Consider the following 22,501-nt stretch of genomic DNA (forward strand, 5'->3'; position numbering starts at 1 on the left):
TTCTTTTATGAAATGGAATGGACAGATTTTTTCAAATTGAAGATGCAATATTGAAATTGCATAGTAACCTTCGTAAATATAGTGATTATGCTACTGCAACCAAACAAATTAAAATAGATACATTGATTAATTTAAATAAAGAATTAAAGGAAATTGTAACAAAAAATAAATTTGATACAGAGTTACAAAATTCTCTCATTGCTAGGTATCGGCAACTAAAAGAATTCATAAACGAAGGAATTGAAAGGTTAAACGGTAATATTTTGGACGATTCGATTTTAGAAAATTTGTTCATTCAAGAGGAGTTTGGGCAACAAGTAATCAACATGGCACAGAAAATTGATTTGAGCATAGCCTTACGGCTCGTCGATAAGTTTAATGGCGAGGCCGATAGGTTGCTTGGATTTTTCGAAACAATCGATCTACTAAAGGACTACTCTGATGGAGTCCCTGATGCAGAATTGATTAAGTTTATTAAAACCAGGTTAACAGGTCCAGCTCACGGTGCAATAACCACCGCGACGACTTTGGCTGAAGTGAAGAAACTTTTAAAAGACAAATTTTCAATTAAATTTAGTCCGCAGGCCATTGAGGCGGAGATGGCCAGTATGAAACAACAAAAGAAAACAATATCAGAATATGGACATGAAATGAATGAGCTGGCGGCGAAACTATCCGCAGCTCATGTATCGCAAGGAACCTTTTCCGATGAATCAGCGGCAAGTGCCATTGTGCAACCCGTTGCCGTGAAGTCGTTTACGAATGGTCTGAAAGACCATAGAACTCAATTTTTCCTAAAAGCGCGCAATCCTAATACCCTTGTGAAGGCTATCAGTGATGCGCTAGAGGTACAAAACACTGAAGAGGAATCAGCTATGTGGTTTCATGCTAGTCCCTCAAGGCAAAAACCCCAAAACCCCTATCGAGGACGAGGATTCCAGACCAGAGGATTCTCAAGTTTCCGAAGAGGAAACAGATCCAGAGGTTATGGCCACAATAGAGGTCGTGGTAGAAATCAATACAACCACTACGACCAGCACCAAAACAACTACAACCACCAAGCTCAGTACAATAATCAACCAAATAATAATCAACACCAATATCAACCAAGAGGAGGGCATATCAATAGAGGAAGGCAGGGACATGCAAACGTAGCAATCCCTGTGCCTCAACCAAGACCAGAACCTCCGAAAGATGACGTAGCAAACGTCATTGATCTTTTTCGTGAGTAACTCAGGAAAACGACTACCATCAATAAATTTTTATATCAAAGACCAACAAATTCCATTTATCTTGGATAGTGGAGCTAGCTGTTCCATTATTACAGCACAACTTGTTCCACCGAGAACGGTTATTGATGAAAATGATACAATCAGAATTCGTGGAATAAACGGAACAACTTACGCCCTAGGAAGCAGTGCCGGATTTAGGCCTCGGGGGGCCCGGGGCAAACCCTAAAAAGTGGGCCCCCAGAATCAAAATTTCGAAAAAAAATGAACCATACAATTACGTTTTTTTTTTTTCTTAATCTTATGTATTATTTTAGACCTAATATTGAAAGCTTCTGATTTCTGAACTTCTCCAAAATTCCAACAAATAGAAAATTATTCGAACATTTAATTTGATATTTGACTCAAATGTCAAAATGCTAGCGTAAATGACATCTCGTTCAGATAGTACATATATTTTAAACTTTCATCCGAATTGAAAACATTTATACAAGTTTAAGAACTTAGCGTTCAGTTAAAAATCTATTATAACATGCAGCAACTTTATTTGAGATTGCACGGGATCGACGAGTATGTCAAAATTCAGATTATATAAAGATTAGTCTCTTGGGAGCAACTGTAGCAATAAATCTTAATATCTTCAGTAAAACCAAACATAAAGATATGGAAAGTTACAGTTTCCAGGACACTCGGTTTTCAAAACTAACCTTAACTCCCAAACATCTCCAGAATTCATCATCTTCTCTTTTTCATAATAGCAGCGAACCGATGCAAATAAGTATAAGGCATTTGTTTTCAAAATATAATCATAATCAACAAACGTATGTATAATAGGAAGCAATCAGTGAAGTACTAGATTGAAAGTAGTGAGCTGGATTTTTGTATGGTGAGATGATCAGTTCTCCATTTCTGCAATGAAATGGTGCAAACAGCATGGGTTATATGAATTCTTGCCTAATTTAATGCTGTTTGAGCAAAAGTTTGGGTAACTGTGTTGTTGAAGTTGCAAGAAATAAATAATTCAACAACACAGTTACCCAAACTTTTGCTCAAATAGCATCAAATTAGTCAAGAAATCATATAACCCATGCTGTTTGTACCATTTCATTACAGAAATGGAGAACTGATCATCTCACCATACAAAAATCCAGCTCACTACTTTCAATCTAGTACTTCACTGATTGCTTCCTATTGTATAACCATTGTGAAATTTGTGAAACTATTGAAATTTATATTGATGTACAATTACCCAAAAGCTTAATCTTTCTTGCACTCTGCTTAGAGACACTTTTTGTAGCAACTTGAAGTCACGGAAAAGTGTTTCCACTCGACAAGAACTTTCAAGGGTTTTTAGAGAAAATCGCATATTTTCAAATACTGCACCAAAAATTATGAAACTTTTGATTTCGAATTATTCTTAAGAGAAAATCCAGATAAATGGCCAAAAATAGTTTAGATACCTTTAGGAACCCTATTATAAGTTCTTTTTTTAGTGTGACGTCCTCACTGGGACACTGCTTCTTACCTTAGTGTTTCATGAGCACTGCCACAGTAACTGTGGAACTGTTATTAACAAAGAGTTTCCTTTGTCAATGACCATTTCGTATGTGCATATCGTGTGGCAGACACGAAGACACTCTTTTCCTAAGGAAGTCAAGGATTTTCCTTTACGAAAACTTCTTGGAACGACCGGGTATTGAACGCGTCACCCTTAGTACGGTCATGCTGAATATCCACACCTTAACAGCTTTGGCTATGGGGGCTTTGTATAAAATATGAACGCTCATTCACGTTAATTTCATATGGTTTCGTTGAAAAATATAAACTGTAATTCGGATTCTTGGGGGGGCCCCCTTCATCGGGGGGCCCGGGGCACTTGCCCCCTTTGCCCCCCCTTAAATCCGGGCCTGCTAGGAAGTATTAATGCACGCCTGTGTTACGAAAATGCAATGTTTACAGCAAAATTGTATGTTGTTAAGGGTCTTCCCCCAAATGTACCTGCGTTACTTGGTACTGATTTTTTAAAAAAGTATGGAGTAACCTTACATTTCGGGAGACAAATATTCATTGCAAATTCAAACCAGGGAAAAATAGAAATACCTTTTAATGAACCCCAAGTTTCATTAATATGCGTTCCAGCAAGAACCGAGCTTACGACACTCATAACCGTAAATGTAAAGGAACCTCATGTTCTTTTGAGCCAACAAATAAAACCACATGTATTTATTGCCAATACGATTGTTGATCCAAAAGATGGAAAAATTCCCGTAAAAATTTTGAACGTTTCAAAAAAGACAGTTTTTCTAAATGAAATCAAACCAAAAATGGAGAAACTGGACAATTACGATATAGTCCAACTAAATGATTGTAAAGAAATCCCAAACAGAACACAACAATTATTAAGGGAACTCAAATTAAACCATTTATCTGGAAATGAAAAAGAATCTATTAAAAAGATATGTTTAAAATACAATGATATCTTTTGCCTTGAAAATGACAAGTTAACCGTTACAAAAATTTTGACACCTTCGATTAATGTCAAAGATAATACAAAACCTGTGTACACTAAACCGTATCGGTTACCACATTCGCAAAAATCAGAAATTGAAAGACAAATTAAAGAGATGACAAAAAACGGTATAATAGAGGAAGCTCGTTCTGAATGGAACAGTCCAATGCTTCTTGTACCCAAAAAATCGTGTAATGATAGAAAAAAGTGGAGAATGGTTATAGACTACCGAAAGGTAAACAATGCACTCCAAGATGATAGGTTTGAATTAGGGAATATTGAGGAAATTATAGACTCTTTAGCGGGAGCTAAGTACTTCACGCACTTGGATCTCTCGCAAGGATATTATCAATGCGAAATAGACCCCAAAAGCAGACCTATAACAGCTTTTTCTACAGCCTCAGGACAATTTCAAATGACTAGGCTACCCATGGGCCTCAAAATAAGCCCAGCAACTTTTTCACGATTAATGACAGTCGCAATGTCGGGATTGTGCATGGAAAAATGTTTAGTTTATCTAGACGATATTATTGTTTTTGGGAAAAGTCTAGAAGAACATAATAAAAATTTGATTGACATTTTTGAAAGGTTGAGAGGAGTCAATTTAAAATTGAATCCAGGAAAATGTAACTTTCTGCAGCAAGAATTAATATATCTAGGACATTTTATTTCGGAAGAAGGAGTACGTCCAGATCCTTCAAAAATAGAGAGCGTTAACAATTGGCCTGTACCAACGACGGCCGATGAAGTAAAACGTTTTGTAGCGTTCGCAAATTACTATCGCAAGCATATACAAGATTTTTCTAAAATTTGCATTCCACTAAATCATTTAACAAGAAAAGGAATACCATTCGAGTGGTCAGCAGAATGTCAGCAAGCTTTTGAAACCTTGAAAACGAAATTCATAAACCCACCTGTACTGGATTACCCAGATTTTAAGCAAACATTTAAATTGCAAACAGATGCGTCAGGATATGCTTTAGGAGCAGTGTTATCAAACCAGAATGGTAGACCGGTAGCATTTGCATCCAGAGCCCTAAACAAATCTGAAATGAATTACGGAACAATTGAAAAGGAACTTCTGGCTGTGGTTTGGTCGATCAAACATTTCAGACCTTACTTGTTTGGTAGAAAGTTTGATTTAGAAACAGATCATAGACCATTGGTTTATCTTTTTTCAATGAAGGAGCCTTCAAGTAGATTAACCAAATTTAGATTGGCACTTGAAGAGTATGATTTTACAATTAATTATATTCCAGGCAAAAGTAACGTTTTAGCAGATGCATTGTCTCGAATTACGATCAAAGACTTACAAGAATTAAACAACAAAATAGAACAAGATATACTTATTACTACCCGAAGCACAGCAAGGAAAGAAAATACAAATAAGGATTTCAATGATGAGTCGCCTGGCCAGCAACCATCATATGGGAAGTCCGTCGAATTAACTTTCGATGAGAAAAATAAAATTCCTGAAGTAAAGTTTTGTATGTTAAACAATCAATTAATCATTCAACCAGCTAAGACTCTAGTCCAGTTACGGCGGATAGTAGTAATGCTGCGAAATATGTGCAAAAACAAAAACATAAACGAGCTCGTAATAAAAAATACGGATCATGGAAAACAATTTTATAACATGGTATATACCAATAATATGAATAAAGGCATGCCAATAATGAGAATGATAGATCCAAAAGTGAAGCACATTGAAAACAAAACTGAACAACATCTCATCATTAATGATTTCCATGTACTGCCAACAGCAGGACATGCGGGTATCAAGAAAACACTAAAAAACATACAGAGACGCTATTTTTGGTCAAGTATGACAAACGATGTAACAAATTTCATCAAGTCATGTGAAGCTTGTCAAAAGAACAAACACACCAAACCAAGAAACATACCTCAGATCATTACCACAACGGCAAACAGTGCATTCAGCAAGATTTATCTAGATCTTGTTGGACCGTTATTGCCTAGTAATGAAGGTTATGTATATATTTTAACGACACAATGTGAATTAACCAAATTCATAACAGCAACACCGATAAGGAACAAATCAACGGAAGTTGTCGCGAAAGCTTTTGTTGAAAATGTTCTGCTAAATTATGGAGTACCGGATGAGATTGCAACTGACAGAGGAACAGAATTTATGTCTGAACTTTTTCAACATATTTGTGAACTGTTGCAAATCAAAAAATTGAATTCTACGGCTTATCATCATCAATCGATTGGAGCGTTGGAGAACTCGCATAAGAGTCTAGGAAACTTTTTGAGAATTTATGCAGCAAGACAACCAGGTAACTGGTCATCTTGGATTAAATTCTATCAATTCGCCTACAATACAACTGTTCATCTGGAAACAGAAAAAACTCCTTTTGAACTAGTATTTGGTAAAATCTGTAAATTGCCATCAAATTTAAAAGATTACGAAACCCAAACGCCGATATACAATTTGGAAGATTATGCTAAATCATTGAAATACAAAATTCAAATCACACAACGAGAAATCCAACAACGGTTAATTGACGCCAAAGAAAACAGAATCAGGAAGCTCAATACTAAATTGAAACCAATGACATATTTACCAGGTCAACTGATACTAATAAAAAACGAAGCAAAATCAAAACTAAATAGCATATACGATGGACCCTATCCCGTTCTAACAGATAGAGGTCAAAATGTTGAGGTAAGAATCAAAAATAGGTTAGATATCATACATAAAGATAGAACGAAACCATTTATTACAACTAATTAAACTATGAATCCAAACAATTAAATCTTATGAACCACAACGTACTAAATTATTTCATTACAAACTATTGTAGAGCGATACGTTCACCTTGAGAAGGTGGCGCCCAAGATACGAAGTATCGAGGGTTGAATTGCAATATCGTAGTTAAATGAAGTAAAGAAAAGTGGAATAAAAGGGACGTGTGGTGGATATTGTATAAAACATTTTTATCAAAACATTATGATATCAGTCTTATTCACTATTATAACATTTACACATTATTGTTATACTTTATAAACTATCTTGCATTAGATTAATATGATATTCAAAATAATAATAACTGTATTGTTTTAAATTTTACACTATAGGCTAAAATTTAAAAAATTATAAAGAGGACGTGTGGTGGATACACCCTGACTACGCCTGTGTGTTTATAGAGTCAACTCGAACGACCGTGTTTATGCATGGTAGCATAAACACATTGCGGTAGAGTGCGATAAACTATAAGTTGCACACGCAGCAAAAAGGCGTGTGACACACCACCTCGATTGAGTTAAGAAGTAGAAATAAATCATTCATTCTTAGTTACAACGGCAATCGTGGCAGACTAACTCATCCGAACCTTTCCCCAGAAGTCAGAACAAGACAAATTCCCAAGGAACTCCTTAAAGAAATTCTCGAAAAATTCTTAAAGGTATTCTCTAGGAACTTCTGAAGGAATTCCCGAACAACTCCTGGAGGAATTTCTGAGGAACTGCTGGAGGAATTCCCAAAGGAATTCTCGAAGAACACCTTATTTTCGAAGAACTTCAGGATGAATTCCTGACGAACTCCTGTAGGAATTTCCGAGGCTTTCCTGAAAAAAAAATATCGGCAAACTCCTGGAAGATTTCCCAATGAACTGAAAGAATTCCTGAGGTAATTTGGTGAGTTCGTTCCTCTGTTTACCATTCCACTAACAACATCCAAATTCTCGTGACACTAGAGACTCTAGTGGACGTTGATGTCTCTACATACCTTTCTTAGGTGTTTAACTAATCTTCCTTTCCCATGCCTCAGCTGTTGCAAGAACGTGTTCAGGGCAGCTTTCGACCCACTCAATACACTTGAAATAAACTTTGTCAATATGCTTTTATTTGAATATACGATATTTTATTGACCCTTTAAAAGATATCGTTAGTTTCATTGACGTCTATCGACAAACTTGGATGCTGAGCTTTAAATGGTACAAATACAATTCGAATGCATTGGATAGAATACAAAAAAAAATATCAAAAATATACAAAAACATGCGATGAAACTCAACGGCAAAAGTGCGACGGCGCCCCAGCCGTCTCCGATCGTTCCTTCTTCAGCTTGGCGAAAAACTCGTGCACATCCTTCTCCGTCACGACCTGATGGTTAGTGACGAATGTGTCCAGAAATTCCCTCAACCGGACCTGCATGTGATTGACCCCGGTCAGAAATTCCACCTGCTGAACGCGTCCCATTTTGTTGAAGGCTTCCATCGCTTGATCGTCGGTGGTTGCGTCGTCCTGCTTCTGCTTTTGGCGGCCGTGCTCTTCGTACCACTGGACGGTATCCTTTTCGTCCAGGAGGAACTCCACTTTGTGGGTTTTATACAAGGACGTACAATCGGTGCAACGGCAAAGGAAATTCCTCCAGCCCTCGTTCCAGAACGTGGCACCTTTCTTATAACCGGCAGGGTCACCTTCGTCATACGGAGGTTTAGTGCAGATATCCAATTTAACTCGCTTAGCTTCGCTGGGTTCGCACTCCGAATCCGTAGCCTCAACTTTACTCTCATCATTCGAAACGGTACTCGCTTCGGCCACGTTCGATTCGTCCATGCCGGTCACGTCCACCTGCACCGTGTCATTCAGTTGCGTCTGGTTCGCCGCGTCTTCAATCTTCCCGACATAATTCCGCAAAAATCCAACCCTCTGCACACATCCTCCGCAGATCATCTCCGCGAAATCCTTCGAGGTGCTCGGAACGTCCTCCGTGCCCAGATGTCTGGAGTGATACCAATCCTCGCAAACAACACACTGAATCATCTCGTCTTCCACGTCGTCCTCCGGATCCGGATACGGCCGATGGCAAGTACAGTAGGTGCCACTGAAATTCTGATTGTACTGGTTCTGCTGATTTGCCTCTATCTTGAGCGGATCCAGCTTACAACGAACATCCGGCATTCGTTTCCCTCCGCAGTCGCAGCGAAAGTGCCTCTTGGTGTACAGTTCGATCAAATCGTGCCCCTCGTGGCATTTATAGGAACAGGCTAGGCAAACTCCCGCTCGCTTCTCCTCATTCACTCTCCCTTCTGGCAAGCAGGTCATGCAAGCGTACAGAGCCTGGCGTCCAATGTAGCCCTAGAAGCAAAAACCCAAAATTACAAATAACGTTTCCTTGAAGAATCCCCATCGATGATACCATACCCGCGAATACGTGCAGTTTTTGTCATCCGATCCGCCCAAAACGGCATCGCTTTCGGCCTCGAGTTCCTCCTGCTCCTTCAGAAGCTCACCCAAGGTCACCCAGGAGCGATCCTGGTTGGACGTTCCGGCGGTTTCCGAGCTGTTGGACTGATCCATTATCTTTGCTGAAAAAAATATATTCAGCAATGACTCCATTTTGAGAGGAAAAAAACTAGACAAAGCGCTTACCTTAAACTTCTACCAAAATGCGATCGAGGGAAATACCTTGTTTTCTTCTGATAAATACTGATAATTTAGCAGCACTTTACTTCGGTTTTTCAGGAATGCACAGGATTTTCACCAATTTTATTGGTAAAACGCAAGCACAACAGCTGAAGAGCTTCTGGTTCAACAAAAATCCGCCTAAACTGTGATTGTCAAATGACAGTTAACACGAGCGCGCCAGCAACAAAACACTGCGCAGGGTTGCTTTTCACGACGACACACGCTAAACTACACTGAAAGAAAACTCCATCCCGAAATCGACTGATTTGTCCGACTATCCATTTCAAATAAATCAAAATCGTGGTTTTGAATGATGAATCAGTCGTATACACAGCAATGCAACCCGTCCGTTGTAACTCATTCCGATGTACTAAATAATCAATGTAATCACGATTCGTATGCACGATTACATCGTTTTGATGTAAAATCTTTTGTTCTTATGTGTACATCGTCCGATTCATGCAACCGACGCATTCATCGGGTTGCAGCAGTTCAGATGTAATATTGGCTTAGCAAGAAAAATTTTAGTTTCACACTTTTACCGATCTGTCAGTCAGTTGTGCGCAAGGGTGAATCTCTTATCATGGGCAGTATCCATATTTGCATTACTGAAAACATACCCAACCGGTATTGTCGGGCCGCCACCAAACCGGACTTCGCACAATCAAGTCGCGACGCGACCCAACTCGCGACGCTTTTTAATCATGTCAAAAGTAGTGCGCATCCTTCCCGTTGTTGTCAGCAACACAGCGCACTAGATGCGAAACAGTTGCGACACTTGTGGACCAAGAAAATTGCAATTTTTGTTTGAATGTCGGTCTTGATTCCAACCGAATAGACAATATTTTCATCAAAAATTTAGTTATTCAAAATCTATTTAAGGATAAATGGTCTTCAACCTTCTCCGTGTACTGGGGACTGCGAATAGAATCAAAACGGTTGTCAAGATATCTCCATGCACCGCTGTCAAAATATCTCCGTCGAACTGTCACAGCTCCAACAGCTACTGTTTTTATGCGATTCCATTTAACAGAAAAAGTATTGCAACAAGATTTTTTCAAAACAAGTCAAACAAGCCATGACAAAGTACACTGGGTCACACTAGGAAAATTCTAAACAATAATCTGAGTGCATTTTAGTTGATTTTGTAACGACAACACATTGAAATTTCCACCCCAAATTGAAAATGGAAAAACTTTCCTCACAACAACAATTTTGGAGTAAAGGGGGATTGATCATGTTTATTTTGAACAACGTCGTGACGGCGTGTTTGACAATTGCGCCGAGGATGTGACGGTATGAAAATTAAACGCTCTTGCGTATTTTCAAACTTAGCGTCAGAAGTGTGTTTGTGTGCGTTAGCTAGCTTGAAAAATAAAGCCGTTCCTATTCGCAGTACCCAGTCCTTGACCCATCAGTCCGTAGATATTGCGGTAAAATAGAAAAATCCAACGGGATTGCAGTGGTTTCGTTAATGCAAACTGTTCCATTTATGGTTTATGTCAGTGCTTCCCAAACTGTGCGCCGCGGCGCCCTGGTGCCCCGTGAATATTTAACAGGTGCGCCGCGGGTTCTTGAGTAAAAAAAATAGAAAAAAAATGATTAAATGCAAGGAACGCCATTTTTTGTTTAATGGAACTTGGGAGTGTTGCTCAACAGCATTTTTTCCCAAAATTTATCCCAACCTTCGAATAATTTATAGAATTTTTGATTTTTATCAAATTTTTAAATTTTCAGAGCTTTTTTGTTGTATTTTGTTTTTTTTTTTCAATTTCCAAAACTTCAGTTAGTTTTTGAGTCTACCAACAGAATGTAATTAAAAGACAAATTTTCAAAAATCTTATTGAAGGTCTTTCCAGAGAAGGGGGGAGTTGACACTAGTTTTCCCAAGCCGGAATATAACAAAAAAAAAACCCAAAACTTTTGCGGCTTTTATCGGTTTACTTTTATCTTTTTTCGGCTTTTTTTTGGATTTTCGGTTTGGCAAAACTAGTGTCGCTCCCCCAGTTCCAGAGTAATGTCCGCCAGTCTTCTCAGATTTTTATGTTGTGTCATACTATTCGGGACTATATTTTCTACTAATATAGCTGTCATATATCATCCAGGTTGTCTGTTTCGTGCAAGTAGGTGACATCTTAAAATTGTCGGTTTTAGATCTTGATCAAAGATTTTTAAGTACAAGATAACCCACTCTTCCAATTCCCATACCATTGATCGGCGAACAGATTCGTCCGACAAAAGCACCTACTTGCGTCAGGAAATCGAACTATTGAAATAAGAATAATCTAGGTAGCTATGGTTTTCACTTCTTCGGACATCTCTTTTCAAACGTCATTCGAGAGAGTGCCGGGTCGTTGATTATTGTAGCCCAAATCTACTAAAATTTCAAAACCCGCAATCATGTATTGAAAATTTGAAAGAGAGTAACTCGTTTCCTGCTGTTTGGAAACCACTTCAGTTTTTTTTTACTCCAGCCAATGTACGGGATGAGCCCCGGAAAGATTTTGGACTGTAATGACCATCATAATGATCAATGAATCAGAACTGTCGTGTACTTAGGGATCTATTCGTTATCTGGGTTACAACCGTTATAGATTTGACTTGAGTCGGCCGTGATTCAGACAAAACAAGGCAAACCAGAACGAGTCTCGGTTGAGTGGGTTCCCGCATAATCACAAACTGTAAATGCAACGTTTCTCATACTGTATATGACCATTAGCAATTGTCATTTAATCATTTCTCAGACTATCGGAGATAACAGTAAGCTAACCATTCCATGTACAGATTTGCCTGTTTGACAAACGGTAATCCGCCAAATAACAGTATATGGAATAGGCGGTTAAGATAGGTTACCATAAAAAATCGCTCGTTTTCTCGAACAAATTTTTCGTAATACAGTATAGGATATGGTCAATATATTATCCAGTTTTTCAGACAATTCACTGCATAACAAATGGTTATAGAACAGTTTAACAATAAATCTAGAAGAAAAACAAATACTGTATGGGTTACTATTGATTTATGGTCTTCCATTGTATTTCAAGCTTATAATTTATGGTTCGGCTACTTTTGAACTGTTGAAAAATAAAAGATTTTGTGCGTTCATTTGATATTTTCTTTATTAAACAAATTCAACGCCCTTATGCTGGGCTCGTTAATACCTACGGCTATTAATCGAACAACTGGAGATTACTGTGGTGAGAGTGCATTTTTAATTGCAAGGAGCATTATATTTTCGCCCCCAGCAGGGCGATTCTTTCGTTGCTTTTTTTGCGGGACTCCTCGTACAATTTGGCCGGATCAGGTTCCTGGAATTGAATTGAAGTTTCGGCATCCTGCAAATCAATTAGTATCCGATGAGATATAGCACAAAAACTAAATTTATAAGTCGTGCAAAACTTACCCTTGTTCCATCCAGACCGCTCCAAGCGCTTTCCGAGGCAAGTTTTTAGTTTGCTGTTCACTCAACTTGCGGGCGAAAGATTTTGTTTTTTTTTTCTTCTAAATGCAAACTGCAAAGTTCGATCGGTACAGATACTAATAAAAGCGACTATTTGACAAACTGTTAAATTCAAGTGGCAGACAGTGAAATGCACATGTGTAAGTGTGTTGCGCAAATGAAATCGCAAACCGTTTGAGAAAAGGTTACACTGCATTGCCACCATGCCTCTTGAGTTTTCGGTACTATATTGTTCGATAATTTCTGCACAATATGACAAATTGTTACAACTTGGTATGGTCTTCATAGACCGTTCTTTATGGTCGGATGCTTTGAGTTTCATATTTTCAACAGAGAAACACCTGTTCGTGATACAGTTACAGTAAGTGGTAAAGGAGACATACTGTGTGGAGATTAACACAAACAGTATTTTGTTATGCGGGTTGGTTTCGATGCAGTCGAGAGCTTGCACTACCTCTGGAACTCGTTCAACTTACATCATATAGATTGGTGTAAGCATTTACGTTACATAAGAGTAAATAAGAGGTCGGGATCTCACGCATTGCATTGGTGTTGGTAAAAAAAACTTATTCACCAAGAAATTACCTTCAGAAGGGTTTGACAAGGACTTGCGGAAATGGGGTTGGATTTGAGTTGACTGTGCTGTTAAAATGGTGTCCACACCAAAACCGCACCATTGCTGGAGTTCCTGACGTTTTTCTGACTCCCATACTGAATGGCATTCACAAAATCCCACAGTTTTTGGACGTGGAACCTTGGAGCACTGAAAAATGACGTCTCGGGTTCGTTCAAAATTTTCATTGTTTATCATTTTTTTTTCAATCAAAGCCACCTGCAACTTTTCGGAAGTAAATTAGTTCGACCGCGAGTCAACTGTGTCGCTGCGATCGGTAAAATGCGTTCGCCAACTCTGTGCCAGAGTGGGTCATATTCTTAATTTATTATATTTGTCTTGATGCAAAATGGAGAAAGTAACATGAGAGAGTTCTCTTCATCGACTCTTTCTTCTGCAAATTAAAGTGACAAGATGCAAATTCAATCGAACTTTTTTACATTTAGACGCTAGATTGCATCGCAACCTAGCGATTTATGACCAAGAAGTTCAACCATACTTGCATCTTGTCACTTTAATTTAAGGAAGAGAGAGTCGATGAAGAGAACTCTCTCATGTTACTTTCGCCCTTATTTAAACTCAATCTAGATTTGATCTGCATTAAATGAAAAAGCTAGATAAGACCTTTAGAAAAATTCTAGCATAACATGTGAAAAGGGCCTAAAGGCATTTTGTAAACATGTTTCGGTCGCTGTAGGGCTCATCTTGATCCACCCACGCACATCAACGCGCTTATCGGAAAGAGTAATCTTCGGGCTATCTGTTAACCCTGATAAAAAAGATCATAGAGATACAACAGAATGTATTGTTACAACACGCTGAAATGAATGGTAGTTACCATGATTTCAATAGGAAGCAATCAGTGAAGTACTAGATTGAAAGTAGTGAGCTGGATTTTTGTATGGTGAAATGATCAATTCTCCGTTTCTGCAATGAAATGGTGTAAACAGCGTGGGTTATATGATTTCTTGCTTAATTTGATGCTGTTTGAGCAAAACTTTGGGTAACTGTGTTGTTGAAGTTGCATGAAATAAATAATACAACAACACAGCTACCCAAAGTTTTGCTCAAACACTATAAAATTAAGCAAGAAATCATATAACCAACGCTGTTTACACCATTTCATTGCAGAAACGGAGAATGGGGCGCGTTCGGTGTAGTACTAGATTTGTAGTAATGAGCTGAATTTTAGTATGGTGAGAAGGTCAATTCTCAGTTTATGCAATGAAATGGTGCAAAAAGCGTGGGTATTATGATTCCTTGCCTAATTTGATGCTGTTTGAGCAAAACTTTGGATAACTATGTTGTTTATGTTGCAAGAAATGCAGAAAACATCAACATTGTTGACCAAAGTTTTGCTCAAACAGCATCAAATTAGGCAAGGAATCATAATACCAACGCTTTTTGCACCATTTCATTGCAGAAACGGAGAATTGACCTTCTCACCATACTAAAATTCAGCTCATTACTACAAATCTAGTACTTCACCGATCTGTCCTATTGATCATCTCACCATACAAAAATCCAGCTAACTACTTTCAATCTAGTACTTCACTGATTGCTTCCTATTGTTTAAAACGATAGAGTAACAACAGACCCTATGGTTTTCCACCATAGCATGTATTGTAAATGTCACTTTTACAATAGAAAATGGGGGTTGTTATGTATCTTTACCATAAAAAAATCCAAATTTTCTGGAGCAAATTCAAGTCAAATACCATTCAATTTATGGTGTTTTTATTATTGAAATCTTTAGTGCCATTCATTTTATTGTGCACATATTGTAGTTCCAATACATAATTTTCAGCAGGAAAATACGTACACAATATGATTTGTTGTTGAACAACCAACTTTATCATTATTCAATGGAAGTTTATGGCGATTTTATTGTATATTTTTATCAGGGAAGTGTATTGTTGTTCGTAGGTGGATCAAAATGAGTCCTACAGCGACCGAAACATGTTTGTTTACAAAAAGCCTTTAGGCCCTTTTCACATGTTACGCTAGAATTATGCTTGATTTTGTCCCGTGTCACCCTAAGCGTGCATCAGCCCTACCATCAAATGACACCTGATGGCTGTCAAAACGGACGCGTCTGATTGGTCGACGATCTCTCTCATCATTTGCGTGTGCTGTTTTCCGTTCGTGTGTTCAGTTTGTGAGTGGATTTCGTGCGGTGCGGTTCGGTTGAGTTGTGTACGGTCCGGGAGTGCGTTTCTTGAAACTGTAAAAAAGTAGTGAGCAGTAGTCCCATCAGGGAGGAAGGAAAATATTTTCATAGCGAAGGGGCGAGAAAAAGAAGAAAATCTTGCATAAGTTTTCGCGTCTGGAAAACCCGTTTCCGGGTGGACTCCGTGTTGATTGCCGAGGATTCAGTGCAACGAAGCTCGCAACATCGAAATTGTGCACGGTAGGTTGGGTTTCGCAGTGGAAAATTGGGAATGAAAATTTGGATGATTGGAGGAAAAAAATGCAGAAGGCAGCAGCAGTGGTCTGCTGAGAAGAAAAAAGCAAGAAAAAAAAGGTTATTGGTGAGCCGTGAGAAGTCAGTGAGCGGTGAACAGTGATACGTCAAAATGGTTGACGAGTGTCAGTGGAGGTGAAGATGAAAAGCAGGCTGCTGATTTTTGTTTTTCTCGGTTTTATGATGGGGCAGCATCACAACAAAGTCCACGTCAGGAAAATTTTCCGCCAGACTGTCGCGGTTCCTTCTGCGATTTTTGAACCGAAAGAGAATTGCGTTTCTTCGTGGCTGTTTTTGTGTTAATGAGGGTATTTACATTTGACGTAAATTGCGAACATTTTGCTCGCAATGAAGCCCACTGTATAATGATTGCGACATATTGCTTTATAAGGGATAACCATAGCACCTCGTAGCAATGAATAATTTATTAGAAGTATGGTTGATCTTAGATTTGTATAAAATTCAAATGACTGTGGATAAATCACCTAAATAGTATGTATCCTAATTATTCAATGTAACAGGTTCTCGTAATGATTAAATGAACTATTAAATTATGTATTCTAAATTTTCCTAAGATTCAAATAATCCTATGTTGCTTGTGATTTCTTAAACAAATCATTGAAATAAAGCAAATTTTGTTAATTTTCGACGTACTTTGTATTGTATATTGTTCGTTCTGCAAGATTTGTCAAAACCATCTATGAATTTTGATCCTGACTCCAGAATAACTCCAGATTTTTTCGGGAGTTCCTTTAGAAGCTCCCTGTATGATTCTTAGCAGTATATTTGTTCTAAGATTCCTAAAGAGGTTGGATTACCCCAGGAGTTTTTTTCCGGGAATCTTCTAGGACAGTGATCCTCAGGCCCATTTTTTCAACTTCTTGTATTGCAACACCTGGATCAATTTATGAATCATTCAACACGTTATTCTTGATTATTTCGGGAGTAGAACAACTTTTGTAAGAAACATTGCAAGGAATTCTACGGTATCGCGGGCCGCACTTTGCTGATCGCAACTCTAGGAACTCCTCACGAGATTTCTTCAGATATTCCTTTCTGGATTTCTGAGGGTATTTCTTCCGAAAGTTCCCGAAAACTTCCAGTAATCCTTTCTAATAATAGGGTGGAAAACCGGGAATCCTCAAGGAATTTTATTTAACAGGGACAACCCTGGAATATTCAGGGAATATCGTGAATACTCCTGGATTTTTTTTTTACCATATATAAAAAGTAGCGAATGGGGCACGTTCGGTGTAGTACTAGATTTGTAGTAATGAGCTGAATTTTTGTATGGTGAGAAGGTCAATTCTCCGTTTCTGCAATAAAATGGTGCAAAAAGCGTGGGTATTATGATTCCTTGCCTGAATTGATGCTGTTTGAGCAAAACTTTGGATAACTATGTTGTTTATGTTGCAAGAAATAGAAAAAAACAACAACACTGTTACCCAAAGTTTTGCTCAAACAGCATAAAATTAGGCAAGGAATCATAATACCCACACTTTTTGCGCCATTTCATTGCAGAAACTGAGAATTGACCTTCTCACCATACTAAAATTCAGCTCATTACTACAAATCTAGTACTTCACCAATCTGTCCTATTGTATTATATATCGGCTAGAACGATTTTCCAGAAATTCCGTCAGGGTTTCTCTCTTTGGAAATCCTCTTGACGTTCCTCCCTTCAAGAAAGAAATCGGTCAGAAGCTTGAGGATCTTCCAGAATTTCGATAGATATCTTCTGGATCTTTTTATGGGGATCATGCATAGTTTCTGCATAGTTTTTCCAGTATTGCCCCCAGAGTCCCGTGGATTTCTACCAAGATTTATCCCAAGACCTTCACAAGAGTTTCTCTCAGGATGTATCATAGGGGCTGTCCATTAATTACGTAAGGGTTTATAGGGGGAGGGGGGGTTTGAAAAATCTTACGAGCCATACAAAAATTTTTGGGCTCTCATACAAAAAATCTTACAAGGGGGGGTGGGGTTGTCGAAAAATCGTAAAAAAAACCCTTACGTAATTAATGGACAGCCCCATAGATGTTGTCATGGATTTCTGTTAGAGTTTATCTCGGGATTTCCTTGAAGGAATTATTCCTGGGATTTCTACTGAAGCACTTCCAAGGGTTTTAAGGAGTTTGTCACAAATTTTCTGCATGAATTTCTTCCGAAGTTTCTCTTGTGGTTTCTTCTAGTAATTTCCGATTGCTTTCTTCTACAGCTTCTCCTTGGAATTCTAGTGAAGTTTCAGCTGGTATATTTCCCAAAAGTTCTCGCAGGATTTCTTTTGAAGTTTTACCTGGGATTTCTCTCGGAGTTTCTCCCGGTACTTATCTCAGAAGACTCCTTCCGGTGTTAATCCTGGGATGTTTCTCAGAGTTTGCAGATTTTAGGCTGGACTTTCCCCTAACATTTCTAAGTTTTCTGGGATTTCCAAAAAAAGCTACTGCTGGTATATCTCATGGAGTTCGTCCCGTGATTTTTTTTTCGGATATTTTTCAAGGCTTTTTTTTTGTAGTTGATTATCTTTTTTTTTTGCAGTCATCCACCTGAGATTTTCTGAAGATTTTCTCGGGCTTATTCCCAAAGATCTTACCGGAGTCTCTACCAGAAATTCTGGATGCTCCTTAATGGGATTTCTTTATGCTCTCAGAGTTCTTGCAAGATTTTTTCAAAGGGTTTTTCTCGGAATGTCTCGTGAGATAACTAATGACATTTCTTGTAAAAAAATGACGAAGAAATATCTGAAGGATTCCCGGTCAAATTTTGCTAGTTTTTCGAAGACTTATGGAGAAATCTCGGGAGGAACTTCAAAAAAAAATCCTGAGAGAAACTGGGACATCTCGGAAAATGAGTTCTGCGACTAATCCCAGAAGGTATTGGCGTCTCGTAACCTTACTTTTCACCTGTTCTGCGATCAAAGAATCAGTAATTCCAGCATCAAAGACACAACGGAAATAGCCGAAATCACAATTTTTCATCATTCTACACCCATTACAAGCTCATTTGTTTTTTTTTCTTTTTTTTTTTTTTTTTGATGGAAATCCCATACAGGTATGTTCCGTTTTTATCAACACGGTCCACGATTTTCAGTTGACAAAAACGGAATAGTGATAAAAACGGAATAATTTTCTTTGACAAAATATTTTGCAACTTTTTATATTTTATTCATTTATTTGTATTAACTCATGTAACGTAGGGACAACCCTTTTCTTATGTGTTACACTCTGGTGAAATATAGCTCGTTTCTATTAAATCTTACATATCTAATTCGTGTTCCTGACTTTGACAATTTGACTCTTTTACTGCATGCCTACAATCTCAATGAGTAGACCCTTTCTAAAACCGGAAATTGAAGATGCTGACTTGAGCAATGGAGACAGAATGTTCCAATTGTGAATGCCTCTCACAAACAACGACTGGCCGTAATAAGGTGATGAATGCTGAGGTATAATAAGGCTCAAAGTTCTTCTATTCTACATAAACTAAAGTTTACTGTAGAGATAGCGAGGTGATTTAGTTTCAATAATTTTATATATAATAACGCAAGTTCTAAAATTGTAAAACGTTGTGAATGGGCACCCTAACAATTTATTTTGTAAATGTGAAACGTGCTCAAACCTGTTGAGACTAAACACATATCTGACGCAAGAATTCAGAGCAACTCGCAGTCTATTTAATGCAAAAGCGGAAGCGTTGCTATATATAAAATCACCATAAATGAAGTGAGGAAATAATAAAGACTTAAATAGCTTAAATTTCATTGGGGTATCCAGGTGTCTACTAATCATGTTAATTTTTTTAGCGTTCGATATTTTTTCCCACACTGGCTTATGATAAATGCATCCCATGATAAGTTTTCAGTAAATATTAAGCCAAGATTGTCCAGGCGATCAAAAAACTGTATGATCTGTCCATGAAATAAGATCGTTGGGGGACTAGGAGGATTTTTTCTTCTGCATATAAGCATAGCTATGAATTGGAAGTTTTACTGTAGAACACATTCCAAATGTAAAAATATGCAGTTTACCATGAAATTTATTTGTTTTTTTATGTCTTTTATCATATCTTGGATGCACAGTTCAAATTACATGTTACCAACTATGACGCCGACAAGAGGTTTTCACCACATTTGTGACCACATTTTTGTAAATTTATTTTCGTTGAACTTAAGAATGACACATATTACAGTTCCAGTACCCGGATCGACGTAATATGACATACTTCCAGGAATGGTTAATCTCCAGGAACTTAATTTCCATATCCTATCAAAAAAGGTTATGTTTACTTCCTTCGAGTACTTTTCTAAGCAATCACTTGTAACTTCTCCAAAATATTGGGTTCCCCAAGAAGTTCCTCCAGAAGTAGGTTACCTTGTACCATATTGCTCTTTATTCTTTTGGAATTCAATAAGAACTTTTAGAGAAAAGAAATGATGATTTCTTCAGAAATTTCTTCTCGGATCAACCTAGATGTCTCTTTTTAAATTTCTCCTGGAGTTTCTTTGGGGAACCCTTCAAATATTCCACCAGGCAATAGAATTTATTAACCTTTCTTATGCATTATGTAGGGAACAGCTCGCTGACGTAGTGTACGGTTTGAGTCTGGAATGGCCCAAATGCACAAGGTGGGCTAAGTAAACCATTTTGGGATTTAATCTAGACATCCTGTTGAAATTCATCCAAGAGTTGCTTTGGAGATTCACCAAGATTTTACTTTTGAAATATAGGAGTTTCTCCGAAGAATTTTCCTACGGGAATTCTTTCAATTACTTTCTGAAATTACTCCCGATTTTTTCTGATATTTCTTCAGGGATTCTTTCTGGGTTTCCTTCAACAGTTTTTCTAGAATGTCATCAGAAGTTCTTTCTTGGATTCTTTGAAGAGTTTTTTATGATATTTTTCTCTGGAATGTACTCCATCCAAAAATTTCTTTGAAGGATTCCTACTGAACTTTGTTTTGGTATTTATGCGTAATAGAAACACCAACACCTACTGGAACTTTTATTATGAATACTTCCATGAGATTTTCCAAGAGGATTCTATCTTTCATCTTTGCAATTTCCCCATGATAACTAGATGATAACTAGGCCCATATAGCCGAGGCGGTAAACGCACGGGTATTCAGCATGACCATGCTGAGGGTGACGGGTTCGATTCCCGGTCGTTCCAGGATCTTTTCGTAAAGGAAATTTCCTTGACTGCCTTGGGCATAGAAGTATCTTCGTGCCTGCCACACGATATACACATGCAAAATGGTCATTGGCAGAGGAAGCTCTCAGTTAATAACTGTGGAAGTGCTCATAGAACACTAAGCTGAGAAGCAGGCTTTGTCCCAATGAGGACGTTACGCCAAGAAGAGAGAGAGAGAGAGAGAGAACTAGATGAACCAGTTTTGGGCTGAAAATCTCGTTCGTAAAACTAATATAATAATAATAATTCTCTCCGATTACTTACTGCGTTTTCTGGGAATCTCCCAGAAGTTTAGTCTGGTATTCTTCCAGGAATTCTTCCTTCAAATCCGCCAGAAGTTTCTTCAGGGAGTCCTCCTGATGTTCTGTATAGAAATCTGCGGGGAGTTATTCCTGAGAATCCTCCAGAATTTCCTTGTAGGAATCCTTGAGAAAATCCTTCTAGGAATCCTGTATAAGTTCTTTCAAGAAATCATCAAATTGTTTCTCGAGGGATACTTGGAGGGAGAATTGATGGGATTTCTTTAGTATTTTTTTTAATTCTTAGTTTCTTCTGGGAAACCTTCAGGAGTTGCTGGAGAAATCCCCAGATCGTTTTCCAAGATCCTAGACTCCTTTTTCCTAGAGAAACTTATTTCAGAAAGACTTAACTCCTAATTCACTTAATGGTACTTCTGAAATATTTATTGGCGACTTCTCAGAAGGAATCCATTAAGGAATCTGTAGGAATACAAGGTAGAATCGCTGGAAGGAATTACTGAAGAAAACCAAAATTGCATTTTTGGAGCAATCGGAAGATGATATCACGGATAAAATTCTATAGGAATCTCCAGTTAGCCTAGTGAATATATCAGTTTCGATCGGAAAAATTTGGACAAGAGAGATCTCTTGTAGAAATTTGATCCCCGTTGGAAAGAAACTGAGACCAGGGGAGAAGAATTCAGCACATCGCGTAATTTCAAGAAATTTGTTTAAAACATCGCGTGAAATTTATTCCATTTAAAGAAAGCCTTGTGAAAAAGATTGTAGGGTAAAAACACCATAATTCTCTCTCCCCCTCCAAATTCTGCTTTAATCTTTACCACTTCATACATAAAAAAAGGTATTGGTATGGAGGGGGCGAAGACTAGAGCAGTTGTGAAGTCTATTGATTTTACCATAGTGTAAAAATTCAGGCAAATACAGGTAAATAAGGCTGCAAACTGAAGTTCTCGAAGAACACTTGAACTGGCTGGCCAAGTTCCAGTTGGTACGTAGAGCCATAAAGAAGAAGAAAGGAGAAGAAGGAAGTTCTTGGAGGAATACCCAGATGGGCATTCTGGAGCAATCCCCGGAAGGGACACAATTAAGGTATCCTAATTACAATGGGCTAATGAAATAAAAAAAATAATCAATTATCCAGGGTGATTTTTTTTCCTATTGCCGGATAATCGAGTTCGTCCTTTGATGGTTTTATATGCATATCCCATCTATTATTGATCTACCATGATTAGCTACTTGTGTTACACTTTTAAACTGATTGAGCCATTTCACAAAACGACAAAATTTTTGACGATGATATTGATATTCACGTGTTACCTCCTGCCATCTCCTGTCAGATTT

At 37.9% G+C, this 22,501-nt stretch overlaps 2 protein-coding genes across 7 annotated transcripts in view; one reads left to right on the plus strand and one right to left on the minus strand.

Moving 5' to 3' along the window:
* Positions 1-7,584: 7,584 nt before the first annotated feature.
* On the minus strand, positions 7,585-9,332 carry LOC109411710 (putative E3 ubiquitin-protein ligase UBR7). The gene is made up of 3 exons (XM_019685281.3): positions 9,139-9,332; positions 8,911-9,074; positions 7,585-8,844 (listed from the first exon to the last, which is right to left on the minus strand). The coding sequence occupies exons 2-3, from the start codon at positions 9,064-9,066 to the stop codon at positions 7,774-7,776; spliced, it is 1,227 nt and encodes a 408-aa protein (XP_019540826.3). The 5' UTR covers positions 9,067-9,074; positions 9,139-9,332; the 3' UTR covers positions 7,585-7,773.
* A 6,058-nt stretch (positions 9,333-15,390) lies between these two features.
* Positions 15,391-22,501, plus strand: part of LOC109404606 (E3 ubiquitin-protein ligase Ufd4) — a 117,860-nt gene continuing 110,749 nt past the window's right edge. For all 6 annotated transcript variants that reach the window (XM_062849033.1, XM_062849034.1, XM_029864376.2 and 3 more), the window contains exon 1: positions 15,391-15,657. The gene's annotated coding sequence lies outside the window, so the exon portion shown is untranslated. The remainder of the gene's footprint in view (positions 15,658-22,501) is intronic.

Source organism: Aedes albopictus, chromosome 2 (assembly GCF_035046485.1).
Source record: "Aedes albopictus strain Foshan chromosome 2, AalbF5, whole genome shotgun sequence".
NCBI lineage: Eukaryota > Metazoa > Arthropoda > Insecta > Diptera > Culicidae > Aedes > Aedes albopictus.